The sequence below is a fragment of the Ochotona curzoniae genome, unplaced genomic scaffold (assembly GCF_017591425.1).
Source record: "Ochotona curzoniae isolate NIBS_2020 unplaced genomic scaffold, NIBS_Ocur_1.0 contig_2723, whole genome shotgun sequence".
NCBI lineage: Eukaryota > Metazoa > Chordata > Mammalia > Lagomorpha > Ochotonidae > Ochotona > Ochotona curzoniae.
Window position 1 is genome coordinate 27387632 of NW_024465573.1, and position 21115 is coordinate 27408746.

General features: G+C 44.9%; 1 protein-coding gene across 1 annotated transcript; it reads right to left on the reverse strand.

Moving 5' to 3' along the window:
• Positions 1-1094: 1094 nt before the first annotated feature.
• On the reverse strand, positions 1095-11342 carry MTNR1B (melatonin receptor 1B). Its single transcript, XM_040976753.1, has 2 exons — positions 11120-11342; positions 1095-1963 (listed from the first exon to the last, which is right to left on the reverse strand). Exons 1-2 carry the CDS (start codon positions 11340-11342, stop codon positions 1095-1097), a joined length of 1092 nt encoding a protein of 363 aa, XP_040832687.1.
• Between the last annotated feature and the right edge of the window lie 9773 nt (positions 11343-21115).

Sequence of the window (21115 nt, forward strand, 5' to 3'; positions counted from 1 at the left end):
GAATAAGGAAGTCATGGACTTCTTCCAGGTCAGAGAATTTGAATCTGGTGGAACCTGGAGAAGTAGTAGGGCAGACTGAGTTCCAGGTGTCTGTATGTGTTGTGTAGTGTAGTGTGGTTACGGGCTAGGGGCATGTATATGAGATGTGGGTGGTATATGTGTGCCTGTGGAATACGTGCACTGAGTATACTATATGGTGTGATATGTGTCATGTGGCGTGGTGGATATGTAGTGTGGTGTATGTGAACATGTGTATGTGTATATAGGGTGTGGTATGGCGGGGGCATGCAGTGTTCGTGGTGTGTGTGTGCAGGGTATGATGTAAGGTGCATGTAGTCTGTTGTATCTTTATTGTGGTGGATGTATGTTGTGTGTGTATGGTGTTTATAGGATATGGTTTGGCATAAGTGTGTGGTATGATGTTTGTGGAATGGTACATGTATGTGCACCATATGTATGTGTCTGTAGTGTGTGGCATAATGTGCAGGTATATGTATGTGCAACTAATGGTATGGTATACATAGAGTATGGTATGCCTGGTGAGGTACATATACATATAGCACAAGTGCATACATTATATATATGTGTGTGTATATGAATATAGTATTTAGTATATAATATATAGTATCTGTGGTGAGCGATGTAGGAGTGTGTGTGTGTGTAGGATGGGTCAACGGGGTGGGTATGCATTCCTGTATACCAACTCAATGTCCAGGCTCCTACAGAGGCACCCACCTTCCAGCTCTGCAGACCTCGCTCTGCTATTTTTGCTCAGCAGAGGCATGCATTCCAGCCATTCTTCAGGGGGAAGGGAGAAGCAGGGAGGATGAGGAGCAGCCTATGGCAAGGAACTAGTCACTTCTGCCCCAGGCTTTTCCTCATTCTGTTCTGTGTCTGGTCTTGTATGTGCAAACTCGCAGTACAGCCCTGAGAGGGTATCTTCAGGTCCTGTGGGCGGCCTGGGCCAACCTAACCAAGGGTACTGATGACCTCCTCGCCCACAGCATTGAGTCCCCCCAGCCATGAGCCTAGGCCAGCATGGTTGTAGCAGATTTCACGAGTTTGTCACTGAGGTGGTGTGCCTTAGATCCAGATTAGTGAGCATCTGCCTGTACAGGCTGTGGTTGAGCCCCAGGGGAAGCCTGACTCAGTGGGGCCTCAGTGTGGCTGCCCTTAGAAACATCTGGAAAGCAACGCTTTGGATTCCAGAGGGCCGAGAGGATCCTCTTGTACTCCTTGCGAAAGTTCTGGTTCAGGAGACCGTAGATGATGGCATTAAGGCAGCTGTTGAAATAAGCTAGGAAATAGCTGGTGACAAAAAGCCCCTCTGGGACATGCGGAGCCATTTCTTGTGGGTTGATGGCCACAGCGAGGCCAATGCAGTTAAGAGGGGCCCAGCAGAGGGCGAAGATCACAAACACTGCAAACATGGTTAGGAAGCTCCGCACATCGCTGGGCTTCAGGCGCAGCTTGCTCTGTGACTTAGCCTTCCTGCGGGCCTGGAGCACCAACACCCAGATGCGCAGGTAACAGAAGGCCACTACAGTGACGGGGAGGAGGAAGTGGATGACCACTACTGCTGCTGTGTACCAGGCGCTGGTTGTTTGGATGAAGGTGCAGGAGTAGATGCGTGGGTCATATTCCAGGGACCCCACAAAGAAGTTGGGCACCAAGGCCACCAGAGTGAACAGCCAGACAAGGCCAATGTAGAGGAAGGCGTGCCAGTGTCCACAGAGCCGCTGGTAGGCCACGCTGTGGCAGATGTAGCAGTAGCGGTTAATGGCAATGGCAGTGATGTTGAAGACAGAGCCAATGACACTCAGGCCCATCACAAAGGCGCTTGCCTTGCAGTGAGCTTCTCCCAGATCCCAGCCATTGTGAAAGATGGCCACAAGGATTAGCGGGTAGGGGTACAAGGCCACCACCAGATCAGCCAATGCCAGACTCACCAGGAACAAATTACCTGCAGCAAGACACAGGGAGCAGGAGTTAGCATGTGTCCTGGGATTCCTAGACTAGAGCATCCTGGCTGTCAAGGAGCTTCATTTAGCATTGGGAATGGGAGCTAAATGGTGTTTAGAGTAGAGTAGAGAACTCAAATTGCAGCTTTGCTACTCACTAGTGACGAAGGCAAGTTACTTTGGCTCTCAGAGCCTCATTATTCTCAATTATAAAATGTGAATAGTTATGCTTATCTTGTAGTATAAATGTGAGAGATAAATAATCAGATTAATGCTTAGGGACAGAGCAGGCACTCATAGATGCTGTGTTTCATGATAAGTACATAGGCTTGGGCTTGCCCAGGATCATGAAAGACAGCCTTAAAGTGGGGTTGTGGACTTAACCCACTATTCACAATTATCCCATCCTCAAGCCCTACCTCATCCCCATGCACGTTTCTCTCACAGTCTCCCTTTTCCACTGCTAAAAGGCTTCTAAGTGTCCTTAAGCCATTTTCCTAAATGTGAAATGCATCATTCATTTTTGCAGAGGAAAGGTTTTGAGAGTGGAAATCATGTGAGTCCTGTATTCCCTGGCATGTCCCATCTGGGGCTTCCATGCCCAAACATGTGACTGCATGGACAGATACCTGGCAGGTGGCACAGGGGGCTCAGTCCTTTGACAGGGGAGGGGCTGTCAACACTCACTGCTTCACAGCCTTTAGGGAGCTTGGCATGTATATACACAGACTTTCTGAATTGCTTTTCTCCTCTGCATGGAGCCTTCTCTAGCATTATCAGATTCAGTCAGACAGAGCAAGGTTCAGGAAACCACACAGTTATTAGTTAACATGCTTCAGGCATGTCCTGTACCACTGTCCCTACAGCAAACAGACTTCATTTCAAGAGCCACAGCCTCTGCTTCTCAAGCATTTGCATCTTAAAGTTGACACTAACTCTATCCCTAATACTATTTGTTCCATTCACTAAATGCTGCACTTCCTCAGTTTCCCCTTTCTTTTGGAGTCCTTCTCTTTCCCACACACATCCCACATGGCTATTTCCATAAAAAATTACTTCTTTCCAACACAGCAAGAGTGGTCCTTGCAAGACCTCTGGGCTCCTGGGTAGAACAGCAAATTCCTGGCACATACAAGCAGCAGTGAAAAAAGTCAAGAGCTGCTGGTTACCAGTGCCAGTCCAGCCAGCTGTTTTCCTGGGAAAGCCAAGTCAGGCTCTGCCACCTTCATGTGGCTCATGCACTAACAATGCCCCAGAGGCTGGCAGACAGCTTGAGAACAGCGAGAACACGTTCAGCTCCACGTGCAAAGTTATTCAATTACTCACCCCTAATACGCTGGGTGTTCCTAAAAGGCCAAAATTAATCAGTTCCTGCTGTAGATTGGTCCCCTGAGACATTCTGTTGTCTCCTGGCTTGCCTAGCACATTCCAAATTATGTGAAGAAAATTCTTGTACTGTCTCCCACCTGTAAGAAGCTAGGTCCTATTTGGATGACAGTCAAAGGGGAATCCAGTTCTCCATTCACTACTTCCCCAGACAGGGAAGAAATCAATCAGTATGCACACAACACTGCTTGTCACCCTGTTCAGGAGCTTCTAATAAATATTTATATCACAAGTACTTTCCAGTCAGGTTGTATTAGTGGCAGGAGGCTTCATTAACTGGTTGGGAATGCCCTTCCAGTTTTCATAGAAAAACAGTGCACTCTCTCTTTCTCTCCCTTCCCTTCCCTTCCCTTCCCTTCCCTTCCCTTCCCTTCCCTTCCCTTCCCTTCCCTTCCCTTCCCTTCCCTTCCCTTCCCTTTTCTCTCCTTTGCTCCTTCTCTCCCTCTCTCTTTCTGTTTCTCTCCCCCACCCTCACACACATATGCACACACACACACACATACCTCGAATCTGCTTTCCTCCTTCCTCTTTTCTGGGAAATCTATGTCTCAATAAGCATCTGGTCATCAGGAAAAACCAGTCAGTGCTTAGCTATCTGTTCATCATCAGATTAATCAGATAGGGGAATTCTGGAAGAGAGTGTTACTTTATCCCTTGCCATTCTTTTCTGAGACCTCAGAGTTCGGTTGGGTTTATGTTTTTCTCCAATCACTGAGCTAAAGGAATATGTAAAAGCATGTATCCATTGAGTCATTAACCCGGCAAATTTCTGCATGTCTAGGTACTAACTCTGTGTTCCTAGGGCTGAGGGAATCAGGGTGAGCAAAACAGACATGCTCCCTTCCCCTTACCAAACTCATGGTCTCATCAGGGAGACAATTAAATGACTAAAAACAAGATGCTGTGAGAATTATTAAAGGGAAATCAACAATGGTCTATCATCTCTGACAGGGTTAAATCTCTTGTGCCTTGAGGACTTTTTCCATCCTTTCATCTAGTTAAGTCTAATACATGCATTGAATGCCTGCTACACTCGAATAAGGCACAGGGGTGGGCATGGTCCTGGCCACAGACATCAGTAGTGCTGTTGGGGAAACAAACACAGAAAGAGGAGCAGTTCAGTGTGTGGGAGGGGTGAGAGCTCTCAATGTAGCGAGAACAAGGTCGTGGGATCCGTGGGGGATTCCTAGGTTGTAGTGGGGCTGCACACAGTGGCAGGGATGAGGTGGGTTGGGCAGGACAGTTCACCTTGGGGCCAAACTCGCCCAAGCCCTTGAAACAGATCTGCTTCCACTCCAGGATCATGGTTTACCTCCAAATAGGATTTTCTATGAGAAATGCTATAAGCAATGAGGATAATAATCTCCAAGTGAAAGTGAGAGGCTCTAAGTTAGGCTCTAGGGATAGGCAATCTTGAATGACTGGATAAATTATTAAGAATTTAATTTCCCTATAAATACTAAAATACCATATTTAACATAAGCTCTTAATTGGATTCTCTAGTTCCTTGAAAGTGGAGATTTTTTTCTTTTAGCTCATATTGTTTATAAAACCCCTAGAATGTGAATAAGTCATTCAAGGGCTGAACTAAAGTCTTAGTTTTAATTATAAAGGAAAAAGCTACCAACTATATGACAAGCAACACACAAAAGTGATGATGGATATTTCAATCAATGCAAGAAATACTTTTAAGAGCATAAGAAATATCCCAAGAAAATTTGAGAAACTATTATAAAACATTCTTGTATAACCATTAAAAGATCAGACAGAAACTTATGGATAGAGTTTTATTATTTTAATTGTACTTAATAATAACAATCAAACAACAAATGATGTAGTTTGCTGAAATGGGTAATATGCAGATACATAAGTTCATTTAATTCTTATAAGAATCCTTTTAGGAGGGTAGCATGATTTCCATTTTAATAATTTAAAAAAAGATACCCAGATAATATGAACTGCTCAGAGCTATCAAAAAAAAAAAAAAAAGAATGAGTGAGTGAGAAGGGAAAGACAGGAAAAGGATATTTCAAGGGGGTTAACAGCAAGGGAGTAGGGAAATCATTGAGCATCCACAAAAGTGAGAAAGAACAGGTAAATAGCTGCTAAACTTGGCAGTTAAGAGATCAATATTGACATTTTTGAGGGGATGCTCTATAGAGGGTTGGAGGGTACATTTTGCTTTGTAGCTTTGCTCTGTCCATAAGCTTTGTTCACAAAGAGGTAAAAGATGGAATGGTTTTAGGAAAGGAATAGTCATTTGTTAGGAGATTGTGGATTTTTCCTCCCTTCTCTTGCTTTTTGAGAGAGAAAGATTATATATGGTATACAATCAGCACTTCGCAACGTTAGCTAATGCTTACTATTTTTTAACAGTTCTTAGTTGCACTGAATGTGCGTTGTTGAAATAGGACTCCTTTGAGATAGGATGTAAGGGTGTTCACACGTTATTTCATGAGAGGGATTAGTTGCCAGAAATTTATTATTGGGCAATTTTGTTGCTGTGTGGACATTAGCAATTGTGCTCCAAACTAGTGATACAGCCCATTGCTGTATCAAAGGTTGCTGAGTGGCACACAGCTGTAGCAGAGGAGGAAGACAATGAAGCAGGTAGGACATCACCTCTGGATTCTACACTCAGAGAACTGGGACTTCACTTTCCAACTGCCTTTTACGCCCTTGCAATAATTATATAAATAGTTAGAACTCCCTATGGGAGCCTTCAGTATGTTCTGATTTGTGGTAGATAACCACATTGAAATACAGAATCCAAGTTTTTGGAAATACAGGCAGCTGAACATGAAAGTTTTATACCACAGGGCTGTTGAGCACTCCATGGGAGAAATTAAAGAGGATTAACAGCTTTCCTGATAATGCAGCTAAAGATATAATTATGGGATTTAAAAGTGTTCACTTGTGTTTGGTAAAGAGACAATCAGGTATTCACAGCCAAAACATGAAGTTGGACAGCTTGGGAAACATTAGAATGGGAGTTCAAGGTTTGGATGGTAACAAGCACCCCAAAACCAGCACACTGAGCAAGTTAAAGATACCAGACACCAAATGACATCTGAATGAGTAGATTGTAGTTGAATGCAGCCTGGATGAATTGCACTGCACCATATCCTGGAACTCTCGGAATATAGGGACTGTGGGTAATTAAATATTTCCTTCATAGAGTAGGTATGTAACTCAATGGTTAACATGTCTGCAACCTCACATCAAAGCACCTGGATTCCATGCCTGCCTCTGGCTCCTAAATCCAGTTTCCTGACAATGTGCATCCCAGGAAGTAGCAGTGAGGATCTAAGCAATTTAATTCCTGCCTTCCATGTGAGAGTCCGGGAATCAATGGATGGAGCTGTCTCTTTCTTTTCTCAGCCTCTCAAATGAATAAAAATAGAAAAACTGCATTCCCCTCCAGTCATCCCAAAAGCTTTTATCCAGGACCATGTTGCTTATTCATGCAGCATTCATTTCTGTAAGTGAGAACAGAAATGGCAAGGAAAGGGGCCTCTTCAGGCTCTTCTCTAATCCAATTGGAGATGTGAAACACCAGCACAGGTAGAAGATTCCCATGGGAACCTCACAGGCAGGTGTCAGCGCTGCCTCCAGAATGTTACAGATGCTGAGCACTGCTGAGTGCTGGAGTGTAGCTTCACTGGTGTGGACAGAGCAGACCCTGGACAGTGGCCAGCAAGCAGATTTTCCAAGTTTCCCTGGCCAACCCCAATATAGAATATTTCAAATCCTCCTTTACAAATCATGACAACACCCTGTAAATGCCAATGTGACCACTTCCTAACACCTGTCCAAGTTGCAACTCTAAGATCCATCATTACTGAGGAATCCTCTTGTTACTGAGGAAAGTCAGTTGGATATACCTGTGGGGCCAGGGGTCTCTGTGACTGTTCTGTTTTCCTCTCTGTTAATAGATACCACTGGAATGTTACAGTAATGACTGTCAGTCTGGGGTGGCACCTTTTTTTTTTTTTCTGCCAGGGGTCATTTGGGTATTTATAACATCAATCATGTGACAGCAAATTATCGGTTTACAAATTAGTCTACTATAGACTTACTCAATTTTGAATGTTGCCTACAGTTGCCTTGGCAGGGCCAGACCAAATGATTCTGTGGGCTGGACGCTCCCCACTAGGTAGATGGTGCAAGTGATGTTAGGAGGCTCCCATGTAACAGGGAGCATAAAGGTAGCACTCTGAGTCTAGAGCACCAAGCAGGCTGACTTTCTGAGCGGCTGGGAAGCAACTTCAGAGATCTATGGTGCAGCTGGAGCCCACGTTACAGCTATGACCACACTGGGCCAGTCAGCCAGCAATTACAGCTTTGTGCAGACAGTGTCGGGAATCTGCTTTGGAGAACAAAAGTGGGATATCCTTTGGGCTTTCCATACTCAAAACAATTCAGTTCCCTGAAGACAAACCATGCTGATATGTAAGAGGTGATGAGAGCAGTGCTGACTAAATGTGCCCCAACTGATGAAGACACATTGATCCTTTGTATCCCACTTTATTCTTGGTGTTGTGTCCACTTCAATTTTTTTTCCCCCAGAAGTGCACTCAGTTCCTACCATGTGCCTTCTCTGTGGGCCAAGATAGAACAGAAGTCTCTGCTCTAAGCAAGTTCCCAGGTCAGTGGGGAGAGAGATCGGGAACAACAATGCCAGGAAGTGGATGCTGCATTGGCCATGAGCACCTGTACTCTTCCTGGTGCTGTGACAGGCAGACACCAACAGGATATGAAGGAGGAGCTGGCATGGAGGAAGCAGAGAAAAGGGGCTGCTGGCTTGGCCTAAGGAACAGCAACCTGTTAGTCTGGTGCAGGAGATGGTGACTCGGGCAGGGGCCAGGGAAAGCCATCCCAGCAATATGGGGTGCTGAGGGTGGGGACAGGGGCTGTATAAGAAGGGAAAGTGAAAAAACACTATGGCACAAAATCATTAGGATTTGAGGAAAGAGGAGGAGCTCGATATCCTTCCAGGACTTGGGGACCTGGGTGATGAAGGGAGGAAGGAGATTCAGTCTAGCAACAGATGATGAGCTGAGGGAAAGAACAGTCCCCAAAAGGTTGTCAAGCTCAGGACACCGCATGAGGGGGCAAGCCCAGGGGGTTGAGAACAGGAAATGCCAGGGCAGAGGTGCAGTCAATGAATGTTTTGATATCACCTGTGACATTTAGATGTCACCTGCCCAAGAAGGAAGGAAATTGGTAAGGATGGAGCTGGGGAAACACACATGCTGGGAAAAGATACTTTTGTTTTTGCTTTTAAAATAGAAGACTTCAGAGCTGTTTGCATGTACAGGCTGAGAGGGGAGACGGGTTGAAAATACAGAAGAGAGAGAAACCTGATGAAAGAAAGTTCCAGAGAGGAGGAGGAAGAGATCAAAGTAACAAGGGATAAATACGGGTGAAGCTGAGACCGAGGGTGTGGGTAGCAGTGGTGGACCTATGGAAAAGTCCTAATATGCTCTCAGGAGAGTTCCAAGTGTGGCATGGCCCTAAGAAGCTCACTGGCCGAGCCTTGCCCTAGAGCAGGCTCTGGGAATGCAGACAAGCATGAAACAAACCTGGCCTTACGTACTGAGTCAGCTCAGTGCCCTCTGCCTGCCTCCTGTCTTCCCTCTACTGTCCCCCGTCTGTCTTACTGTGGTGCCCCTGAAAAAAAAAAAAACAGTCACCAGGTGTTCCTGTTGTGAATAACAGAGACCTGGATGTGTGACAGACAGGTGAAGGATATGGTGTTTCTTAGGAAACATACAGTAACCCCAATGTAACTATGGACTTTGGTTACCAGAAATACTTGTATTTTTCAGTATCACTGCCCTCATTTCTTAATGCTGAACTGAAGAGCCACAAGAAAACACTGGATCAACATTTCCTAGGGTAAATCTAAACTCCTGCAAAAGAGAAGGCCTGATCCAGGGTGGAAGGAGTGCCGTTAACAGTGTTGCAGGCTTTTACACACCCGAAATGTTCCGATGTGAACTCATTTAGATTGTCACTGCCATGGTGACTGTCATCAATAAAACCGAAGGTCAGATAAAAATTAGTTCTGCTACATGAATGCTAAAGCCACCAACGTGGCAGGAATAAACGTCGTGCAGATATAGAGTTAACATTTTTTAATGTGCTCAACAGTGCAGATGAGTCGAGAGGAGCAGGACAGAATTGAGGCTGTGCAGCAATTCAAGGTGCTCACGCCCCACCCTGGCCACACTCTCAGATCAAAACGGTTTCCAGCAGTAAGAGGCCAGCCTCAGCAGGGTGAAGGAGCAGTTGCTTGTCTCCCGCAGGCAGAAGGAAGCAGCCTGCGCTTCTCCCGAGATGCCACACAGATTTCTGAACAGGAAGCCAAAACCCCATAGGTACACACACAGGGAATTGGGGAGAGAGGGGGCCGATGTCAGAAACAGGGACCCATCCTGCCCACAGGGAAGAGGACCAGTGAATCTTTCCTCCTTGGAGAGGAAATGAATATTTGTGGCTGCTGCAAAGGACAACATCGTCAAAAATATCACATCACTCTCCAGCCCAAACCTATTCTTTCCTAACATGTGAGCTCTGGTTCAAAGGATACAGTTTCTTCAAAAAGTATTTCAGATATCAGCTACTGTTACAGAAATGCTGGAGTCACAAAGCTTACTTCTTAAAGTGAATCTTCTATATGAAGTCTAGAAGCTCACATTTTTGTTGATTTTTTTTTAGATAAAAATCCTGAAATCACAGAGCCACACATACACATATATATTTTCACAACTATTTACTAAAAGTAACCTTTTTGAATGGTCCAGCTACCTAGAAGAAAAAGCACTTTTAAGCATTACAATTGGTTTGCTGCTATCTCTCCAGTGTAATTCATCCTAATATTTGAGTTCCTCCCAAGGCACTAACAGTGACATTGTACAACTAATCACTGGTCACTGAGCTTCAAAACAGTGTGGAATGGCCAGCATGCTCAGGTGACCTGTCTACACCAGGGTTCAGATCCTTTCTCCCCTCCTCTGTGTCCTTGCAGACCTGTCTGTGGTGAAACAAAAATGAAAAAGTGGATGCGATGCGCTGTGGGTGTTTTCAGGATTTCGTCAAATCAGTGTTTGAATTTTGCAGTTAGGGTCACAATGGCCTGCCTTCACGAGAGACCTTATCCTCGGAGTAAATCCGCCCGGTGCGGACAGTGTAAGATTTCTGTATGAGCACATGTAAGCCAAGCTCCGCACGCCCTGGATGTAAGCTCCGACACAGTACCCACTGGAAAACCCTCTTCGGTGCTCGTAGTCTTCCAGTCAGTGTTTTCTAAGCCCCTACTGGTGTGAAGGCACAGGGAAGGGAGGGGATGAGACAGAGGTGTCTGGGACCTTGACATTTCTGTGGCCAGATGTGGGTACCATCTGGAAGAGAACAGCAGGATGTGCTATGGAGAGCAACAGCTTGCATATGTGTGGGATCCCACAGCGTCGGCAACCTGGCAAAAAAAAAAGCGCGCACCAGAAACACGGCCCAATTCAAGCTGGCAATAACATACCAAGTGTGTCCTGGGCAGCTGCCTGCAGCTGGCGCCAGACCCCTCTCCCCTCCCCACTCCATCTGAGCAGGCTGAACTCAGCTTAAGTTTCGCCAGAGCAGAGCACAACTTAAGGACAAGGTTGGAATGAAGGGGAAGGAACTCTCAAAACTGCCTAGAAAATTGTGACAGGTCAAGGGTTTAAGGACAAGACCAGGACACAAGGCAGGGCTGACCCTGGAGTTTGGCTCACCTGCGTTCCGGAGCTTGCGGTTCCTGAGTACCGACAGGATGACCAAAAGGTTGCCCACGATGTCCACCGTGGTGGTGATGATGAGCACGGAGGATAGCGCAGGTGCCACCCAGGGAGGTCTGGGGATCCCGGAGTGTACCGTGCCGCCAGCTCCCGACCAGCTGGGGCGCATGGGCCGCCCCCCGGGCTCGCAACAGTTGGCGGAGGAGCCGTTCTCAGGCATCTTGGACCCTCCCGTGCTGCGCGGGGCCACCACGCCACCTGGAATCGCAGCAGGACGAGCAGTGCTGAGTCTGGCGCTCCCTCCACCGCTTTTCCTGCCCAGCCCGCGCAGCCGAGAAAGGAGTTCAGTGTGGAAGGACCTGGAGAAGATCATTAATTAAGCGTGGGCAGGGGGCGGGGAAAATATAGGAACGGGAGGAGGACTTGGGGTGCAGGCGCTGCGGAAGGGAGTGCGTCCCTCTGCGGTGCGCTTGGGAACAGCTGGGACCGTGCCCCTGGCGCTGCCACCTGGAACAAGTTCTTTAGCGCACCGCTTTGCCCCGTTTTTCTCTTTGGCTTACCCCAGAGCAGCCTTGTGCAGGTGAGGACATCCGAAGTGCCCAGGTGCCAGGTTGGAGGTGCTGTCCTTGGCGGAAATGGTAAAGTTTGAGGCCCAAAGGGACAAAGAGAACATAACTTCCAGGGTCTGGAAACAGATCCCCAAGTTAGGAATAGCATGCTGTACTGCAGGTACTTGCAGAAGCGGCTGAACTGGTGTAAATTATTGTGCAATTGCTCTGCATAGTAGTAGGAGGTGATAATGAGGTGTGTAGTGTGTCCCCTTTACAAAATCAAGCTCTGTGAGTAGCGATTGAAACGCAGCACCGACGTGCACGGTTGGGGGCTGGTGTGTGTGATGTTGTAGCATTTGCAAGGATGGAGACTCAGCAAGTTCAGGGTGAGTGAGGAAAGAAGGGGAGTCAGGTGTCCTTTATTTAAGGTATTCCAGCACTCCCTCTGCTACTGATAGCTAACATCTTTGGAGGCTAATCTTATGCCAAGCACTATCCTAAACCCCTCACACACCGACTAGCTTTACTAAAATCAAAGTGACCAATGGTCCTACATTCGTGGAAGAGGTGGAAAAAACCAGAAAGCTCTTACATTGCCTTCATGATAATGTAAAAAGTTGCAAAATGTTGGTTAGTTCTGTGCCATTTCAACATTTAGCAATCCCAGGGCTGCAATTTCCAAATGAAAATGAAAGTAATCTTTACCAAGAAATTATTCTACAAGAATGTCCAGAACAGACATACTGTGTTGGTCCAAACTTGGGAACAGCTCAAGTCTCTACCAGCAGAAAAATGCATAAACAGGTGGTGATGCCTCCACACAATGTACTCATCAGTGAAAACTGTCGTGGCAGTGAGCATCTGGTCTAACAGTAAAAGCACCTGCAGACCACAGTAGAGTGCCTGGATTTGAACTGCTCCCTATTCTAGCTCCCTCCAAGGCTGATGGCTCAAGTGTCTAGGTCCCTACTGCCCACTGGGAGCCAACCTCAGCCCTGCCCAGCCACACCATTGTATGGCATTTGGAAATGAACTGAAAGATGAGGTTCCTTTCTCTGACTCTCAAATGATTCATTAAAAAGAGACTCTTGCTATACTGACATTATGACAGCGTAGATCAATCTAAAAATATATATATACTGAATAGAACCAAAGAAGTCAGATATCAAAGGGTGCATGTGACAAGATCACATTGATATAAGGTTAAGAATCAGGAAAATTTTATCTATGGTGGCTGCCCAATGCATCGACACTGACTAGAAAAGAACACAAAGTATTCTAGAATGTTATTTCGTGTGAAATATACTCTCCCACTCCTTCTCAAAAACAAACCTAAATGGAAGGATAGCTTGGAGGGCCTGGAGATGCAGGTGGAGTTAATATTAATCAGAACCAGCTCCTTGAGAGGTGAGCCCACGCAGAGCCCAGAGAAAAAATGCTACCATTTAGGAGAGAACACCTCACTTCCCTTCAATAGAGGAAGCAGAAGCCAGGTGCAAATTTAGAATGCTTCTAGGCTGAAGTGAGGGAGAGAGAGAGAGTCCCTTTCTCGCCTCTACTTGAATGTTGTCACTGAATTTGAAGTTGCCTCATTAGCCAGGATTTGGGGGAAGACAGGGTGGGAGACTTGAAGACTAGAAAAGATGTGAAATACAGTTTTAGAAAATTGGAGAAGTCCCAAGGAAAGCACAGCAGGTGTGCCTGGAGAGTGACTCTTCCCAAGCAGCTGAAGATCATGGCTTTAATTGAAATCCCTCAGCCTAGTCTTTAACTGTTGATTATTGCTTGCAGCTGCTCAGGACAAGCACAAAAAGGGCAGAAGGAACTTCAGCCATGATTGAGGGGTGCCTATAAGGAGGAAGCCACCGGAGACAGCCCTGAGAAGAGGGGGTCCCACAGCTTCAGTTAAATGATGAAAAACCAGAGGCACTGGTGGGCTGAGAAAGAGCGAAAATCCAGGAATTCAAAGTCCCGCGAAGTGGAAGAATTGTGGTGAGTGAACGTTTCAAAAGCTCTTGTTTTGAAGGAGTGAATTCCGTGAAGCTGAGATTTCTCTGAGTGGTTATGGGAACGGGTGTCTGGAAGGTGGTAGAAGCAGTTGCTAGAGATGAAAAGGCTGAAAGTGCGATAGCTGGTGGTGGATGCTAAGCTGGCGAGAGACAAAGAAATTCTGGTCAGGGGCACATGCCCACTGAATGAGGAAGTGTGCCAGGGGCCGTCAGGGAGAAAGGAGTACTGCTGGGCGGGTGGGACTTGAGGAGTGTTTCCAGGAAGGAGCACACACATTTGGTTAAATGGGCAGCAAGCAGAGGAGTACTGCTCTATAATCAATTATTCGGCTTGCCTACATGCACAGCTGTATAATCTCAAGACCCCTGGGCACCAGGAATTAGAAAACAGTTCTGCCAGAGAAGTCCTTGCTCCCGCTGGCCCTGCTCCCTGGGCCTCGCCATCCCTGGGCTGGGAAATGGTGCAGCTGCTTGTAAAGTCAGTCAAGCAGTCTCTTAAGAGACTCAATACTACGCAACAGTCCTATTCCTTGTCCTAGGTCCATCAAATTGAAAATATTTGCCCCTAGAAAGCCTGCATATAGACATGCATAAGAGATTTATTCACAGTTTTCACATTTGGAAGTCGTCTAGATTTTTTTCTTTAGTATTTCCCATGATACAGTTTTTAAAATGTCATTTTTGTCTCCTTTTAAGTTTTTTTTTTTTTTAATTTAAAGCTTTATTCAATAACAGCATAGCTACTTTCATTTTGATTTCCACCTATCTGGTATATCTTTTTAAAATTTTTATTTATTCATTTTGACATCTTTTTGATGGTGGCTATTAATTTCCGTGACATAATTTTGTAGATACAGACATTCCCCTTTCTCCTTCCACCACCCCGCTTTCCCCTCCAACACACCATTTCTCCCCCCATATTATCACAGTAGTATAATCATATGATAATAGTTACAAATTTAACATTCTGCTTCAAACAATGAAAGGAAGTCTGATTTAAAAAGTTTTTAGTTATTTTCACTGTTTCCATCTACTGGTTCATGCCTCAAATGCTCACAGCAGCCAGGGTTGAGCCAGGCTAAAGCAAAGAGCCAAGAACTCAGTCCTGAGCTTGAACATGGGTGACAAGGATGGGGGACTTAGGTCATTGCCTGCTTTTGGTGCACATAAGCAGAAAGAGAACTTGGAGATTGAACTAGGCACTTTGATTAGGGACATGGACATCCACTATGTGTAACATTCATCCTAAACAGTGTCTTTTAAGAAAAGGGCGATTGCTAGGGAGGAAGCAGGTACTCTGTGACTCATAGATCCTCAGCCAAGCCAGATGCTCCTTATGATCAACACAACTGAAGTGAATCTAGTGGGAAAACCCTGATGATGAGAAAGTGGCAGCTATCAGAGAAGTGATACCCAAGGTACAGAGAAAGTTTCCTATTCAAAGCACCGAGAAGGGCGGGCTTTGGGATGAGATGGGAGATGTGGGCAGGTGTGAGGATTCTGAACTTGATCTCAAGCACAGGGAAAGTTGTTAGTGCGTCTGTCATGTACTTGCATGCTGCCCTAAGTTCTTTTTCCAGCTTCCCTTCTGGTGCAGTCAGGATATAATTTGAGTGTGTCCCCAAAGTTCTGTACTTTGGAGCGTGGTACCCAGTGTGGTTATGGGTAAGGTTGGTGGGACCTTTAAGAAAAAGGGTCCACGAGCATTTGCTGGCTAGGTAACATCTTGGAAGGGATTAAGTCATTCTTGGGGGATCCAGCCTATTCTCTGGCTGCTTCTCATACAGTGGGTCTCTCTCTTGTGCACATCCTCCCACCATGGTCTTGTCACCCACTGTGAGTTTTTCACCAGAGCTGAGCTGAGGCCAGTATTACACCCATAAAGCTCTAGAACTGTGACCTCAAAACAAAATAAAACATTATAAGACCCCTCCCTGCAATATTTCATAACAGTAGCAGGGAACACACTAAATGCACTATCCAAGCGATAGAGCGTTTCCACCTCAGAGAGCAGTTCTCACACTGAGATCCACCTGCAGAAGGATGGGGACTACTTCCAGGGCTCCAAGGTGATGCCTTCTTCAGGAAACAGGATTGCTTTGACACTAAGTAAAATCAATAGCTGTTGACAACAGTGAAAAGTTTGAGAAAAACCAAACCCTGGGGAAAACAAAAGAGAGAGACAAAGGTGAACGTTTCAAGATTCCTAGGTGATTTGTTAATGACATAAATTAGCGTTTTGAAGACCCACAGAGTGTCCTAGAACTACAGGGCTCATTTTCCTTACACTGATTTCAAGTTCAAATTCAAGTTAATATTTTCCCATAGAAGCTCACCTTTCTGTACCCTGACAATAATACCTTCCACTCCAGAGATTACTTGAAACCTTTTCTAAACCTGTTTTGACAAGGATGTCTTGTGTCCCCTCTATGAAGAAAAGGTGTTAGTCCAGCCAGAAATGAAGGAAAATAGACTCTTAGAAATTAGTAGCTTACCAGGTGTGAGGGTCAGATGTCTAGTAGAACCCATTGCTTTTATTAAATAGTGATAGCTTTTACTCTCCATGTGAAATGTACAAAGTATACAGAGAATATAAGCAAAATTTTGATGTGACAATCTGCTTGCAACATAGGTGAAATAGCCATGTACTCCTTCAATGTTATTGCCAGAAGTTACAAAGTGGCCAAACCTTATATTTAAATGTTCATTCTGTATCAGATATGGGGGACATATAAGATTTTTTGTTGTTGAATCTTCACATGTCTGAGATGGACTCTTTTACCATGAATGAACTGAGAATGAGGTTACAAACTTGGTGCAGGTCACTCTGCTGGTGGTCTCAGAATGAAGATTGGATTCTGAAGCCTGGTGGACATTTGGTGTTGTATTAAGGAATGTTAAAATCTCAGGTCTCTTTCCACAGTTAGAGAGGGATGGGGAAGCTTGGTGACAATGGGAGGGTGGAACCAGAATCCAGGGATTCCTTCTGGCAGCTTTGAAAACTGACAAAAGTCCCACTGCTTAGGATTATGAAGCTGTTCAATATCTTTTCCTGAAGTGAAGAAGTATCTGGAAAGGGTGATATTCTGTAATAAAATAGAAATAAATAAAAACCATAGTTATGAGCCCCCACTTTCTGGGCAATCTCTCCCTCTCTGTTTCCCAGCATGTATCAATGCCAGAAAAAAAAAGTTCAAGTGATCCTGCGGCCAGGCTGGCCAGGCAGGGTCAGAGCAAGCAAATCCAGGCTGGCCAGGCAGGGTCAGAGCAAGCAAATCCTGGCCATTGCTGCCTCATGATATTTACATTTTCTGACTTTCTTCTTCCCTTCAGGGAAAACAGAGTTAAGAGTCGTTGTCCTGGTTATTTCAGATTTGAGTCTAATCTAACAGCTCAGTGTTCAAGCAGAAGGGCTGACCCTTTCCCTCAGGATACACTGAACCCTGAGTAAGCCCAGATTTTTTATTATCACATGCTATTAACAGTGAATTGCTTTTTCTCTCTCTGTGTGTATAGTGTATATATGTATTATGTCATATATATATATTTAAAATTATTGCTTTGTTGCATTGGAAGGTTCTTTTTAAGATGTATTTATTTTCATTGGCAAGGTATATTTACAAAGATAAAAAGATCTTCCATTTGCTGGTTCACTCCCCAAATGGCTACAACAGATGGAGTTGATCCTATCCAAAAGCAGGAGCCAGAAGCTTCTTCCAGGTCTCCTACGTGGGTGGCAGGATCCCAAGGCTTTGAGCCATTCTTCCCTGCTTTGCCAGGCCTTAAGCCAGGGGCCGAATAGGAAGTGGAGCAGCTGGGACACAAACCAGCACCATATGATGCCACTGGGTTCTTGTAAAGATAAATTATAAGACAAAAAATCATAAGTAGAAAAATTCAAGTGAAAGGATCATATCAAAATTGTAACGGTTTTCACTTCTACAGAAAAAAAAAAGTATTTGGAATCTTAACACTTGTCTTTGAAAGTAGAATGTGAGAAGGGGCTGTTGGGCAAATAAAACCCTGTCAGGAACAATGCAGCGGAGGTGCCTGTGTGGCACAGGGCTCGGTTGTCAGTCCTGGCAGTCTAGCTGAATTAAATGGAATATGGAGCTACTGTTCTTGTTCATTTAACCTGGCCCCAGGGCCCTGGCCCCTGAGCAATGCCTTTGGCAGACCCAGCCTCTTCTGCACTGGAGGTTAGTCCAAAAGGGCCACACTCAGTACCATTGCATCCCAAGTAGCAAAGGGGAAACCCAGCCCTGGGAGAGAGAATTTTAAACAAAAGCGACTCACTCTGGATTTTCTCTATGATTATTTAACCAGTGAGCCAAAATAATTTGCCAGGGCCTGAACTGTCCTAGCCCCTGACTAATGTCCACATCCAAGCTTAAGGTTTCTTTATTATAGGGATTTGAGTCAATTCCTGTGTGTGGAAAAACAGCCTTTGGTAAAACCTGATGAAAATGTCTGTGTAATTAGCCCAAATGTCACCAGTTCCAGACGAGCCTCATGAGTCACTGAAGATGTGCATTAAACATAGGAAACCAAACTGCATTTGATTATCTACGTTGACTCTCTGATGGGAGGTCTTGTGTGCAATTCCAGTTTCTGCTTAGGAGCTTGAACTTTGGTCACCTCCACATTTTACGACAGGCATCTTGGAGTGAACTGGAATGACGTTGGGCCCAGAGACTCAAGCTGTATTTCAAAAGGCCATCACGTTCTGGTTTTGTGAACTCTCCCATGCTGTTTATATCTTTTTTCTTTACTTTCCTTCCTCCACATAGCTTCTGTTCCTTCTGAACATTCAGTAACCCATGTGAGGTCCTACTTTTCCTGCCTTCCTCAAAACACTAATTCTGCACTCTGTACTAATTCTGCACTATCTAAACTTGTATCTCCTATATTGCAGCTCCTAACATGCTCAATTAAGTACTGTTAACAGTTTCTGAGTTTGGACTCATTGACACAAACTCACATAGGGCTAACTCAGCAGAACTGGGTAACTGCTATATTTAATGACAAGACCTGTCTTGTACTGGCATGTGAGGTATAGCCATTATTTAGTAAAACTGCATAAGAGATTGTTGGTTTGCACAAAGCTTTTGTAGAAGGCCCAACAGACCAAACCAAAATGGACTTGCCCTTACTGAAGTTCCACACCATGAAGTCAAAGCCAAGTTGCTTATCTGGCCTGAGTAACCAGGAGGTAGAGAGAGAGAGAGAGATAATAGCCTAATGCAGGTATTAAAGTTGCAGCCAGCATGATAGGGTGGTCTCCTGTGCATTAGCATTTACAGCACAGGTGACTTAGAAATGAGCAGTCTGCTCTTCTCTAGGCTGCTTTTTTCAGTCCTTAACTGTTTATGCAGCTAAACTTCCGCTCAGCTTTCCAGCACACCCATTCTATTTTATAGAGTGAATTGCTACGTGATTCCAGACCAGCAAATAAAAACCAAGTAAGATGCTTCAGTGTGTTCTAATTATGTCTTTTAACATCAGTGTAACTGCAAGTGCCCATTACCTACAGCAGCATGATTTTTTAAATTGAAATCTTGCAGCTACTATATCTAGTAGTCTGGTCTCCAAGAACATGGTGTTAAAGAGTCTTACCTGAAGACATGCGACACACCAAGGCCATGGCCTTGGCCAGAACTTAAGTGAGTTATAGTTGATGCTGATCCAGATTCGCCCTTCTAACCTGAAAAAGAGTCACATACTAATCACACAGTCTCTGTTTATACATCCTAGACCCATACCCCCATTCTGTGAGGTCAGAGTGCTCCAGAAAAACCTTCATCTCTCCCACTTTCTGCCCTTACCTCTCAATGAATCTTCTCTTTTTGCTTTGACAGTCAGTTCTAAGGTGGAAATCCTTCATGATATTTCTTTATGGATAAATGGCTTACTCAGTTGTCAGACCTTGAATTGATCACATTCATAGTTAGTAAAATGCAGCCAGCATTCCTTTGTCACTCTATTTGTCAACTTCTCATTGTTAACATAATACCTGACAGGAGCTGCTGATGAAGGAAGAAGGATTATTTTAGCTCACAGTGTTCGAGGTTAATAGTGCAATATCAGTTGGCTCTGTTACACTGGCTACCTGGTCAGGCTGAGGAATGATTGCAGGGAAAACCAGGAACCACAGGGGATGACTAGACCCAACAGCCTTGTAACCAGCCCTCCTGTAAGAACTGTCTCCTGGGCCCTACTTCCAATGTTCTAATGGCCTTCCACCAGGCCTACTTCCAAAACACTATGACTGGACTTGGTTTTCACATTCTTAGTACCATTAACTCATTGCTTCAGGTGTTAAGCTCCTGTTAGAGTTTGGGAACCATACTTTATTCAAATCTCAGCATTTTACCCCTAAGTTCCTGAAACCTATACTATTATCATGTACACTATACTACTATTTCATTAGCAAGAATTTTCAGTTCTTCATTCATTCAAACATTAAGTAAAAAATCTTGAGTCTCACTCTTATATGAGAGTCAAGGCAAACTCTTCCAGCTGTAAGGCTATAAAAATCCAAATTACATACTTCCAAGGTACTACATTTTAATCCTGGAAAGGAGAGATGGGAAAATGAAAATAACGGGGATGGCATTGTGTTGCAAAATGTTAAGCTGTCATTTGCAACACTAGTGTCCCTTATCTCAGTGTCACTTTGAGATTGAAGTTACTCTTTCCTATCCAGCTTCCTGCTGATGTGTCTGCAAAGGCAGCAGAGGATGGCCCAGGTCCTTAGGCACCTGCCACCTACATGGCAGATGGAATTCTTGGCTCCTGTGCTTGGCCAGGGCCAGTCCCAGATGTTCCAACTATTTGCAGAGTGAACAAGTGGAAGGAAGATTCTTCCCCTCACCCTCCTCCACCTTTCTTTCCTGCCCTCTTTTTGTTCTAGCTTATTTCTCCTGATAATTTTCATCACTCTGCCTTTGAAATAAATTTTAAAAAATGAGAATGAGTCAAAAATGTAAGTATGAAATCCTAAAGCTCTAGGCTCAGCACTCTGGCTACACTGAGTTGGCCGATTACTCGGACTTGAGTACCCTTGTGCCTGTGGCTTTGTGGGCCCTAGCTTGGCTTCAGTCCTTACAGATTGAGGCTTTGTCTCTACAGTCTCAGGAGGCACTGCCCTGGTATGATCTGTGCAGTCTCTGCACCCCTGCAATAAGTCCTCCCTAGGCTCCAAACTTTTCCTAGATGTTCTTCAAAATCTAAGTGACCTCAACACCATCATTGCCTCCGTTTTTCTGTGCCCACGTGGGCTGCTCACAAAGGCTGCATGTTGATATTGGTAGCTTCCCAAGCCTTGCTTGTCACACTGAAGTTTTTCTTGGCAGGTGCCTCACGTTGTTAGTATTCTTCTGGAATCTCTTCTGCACACAGCTTCATTCAGCATTACCCACCAGGGCTATAAT

Coding starts and splice junctions, on each gene's coding strand:
- MTNR1B (XM_040976753.1), bottom strand. CDS start 11,342: ATGCCTGAGAACGGCTCCTCCGCCAACTGTTGCGAGCCCGGGGGGCGG. Junction 1,964..11,119: donor CCGCAAGCTCCGGAACGCAG/GTGAGCCAAACT, acceptor GTCTTGCTGCAG/GTAATTTGTTCCTGGTGAGT.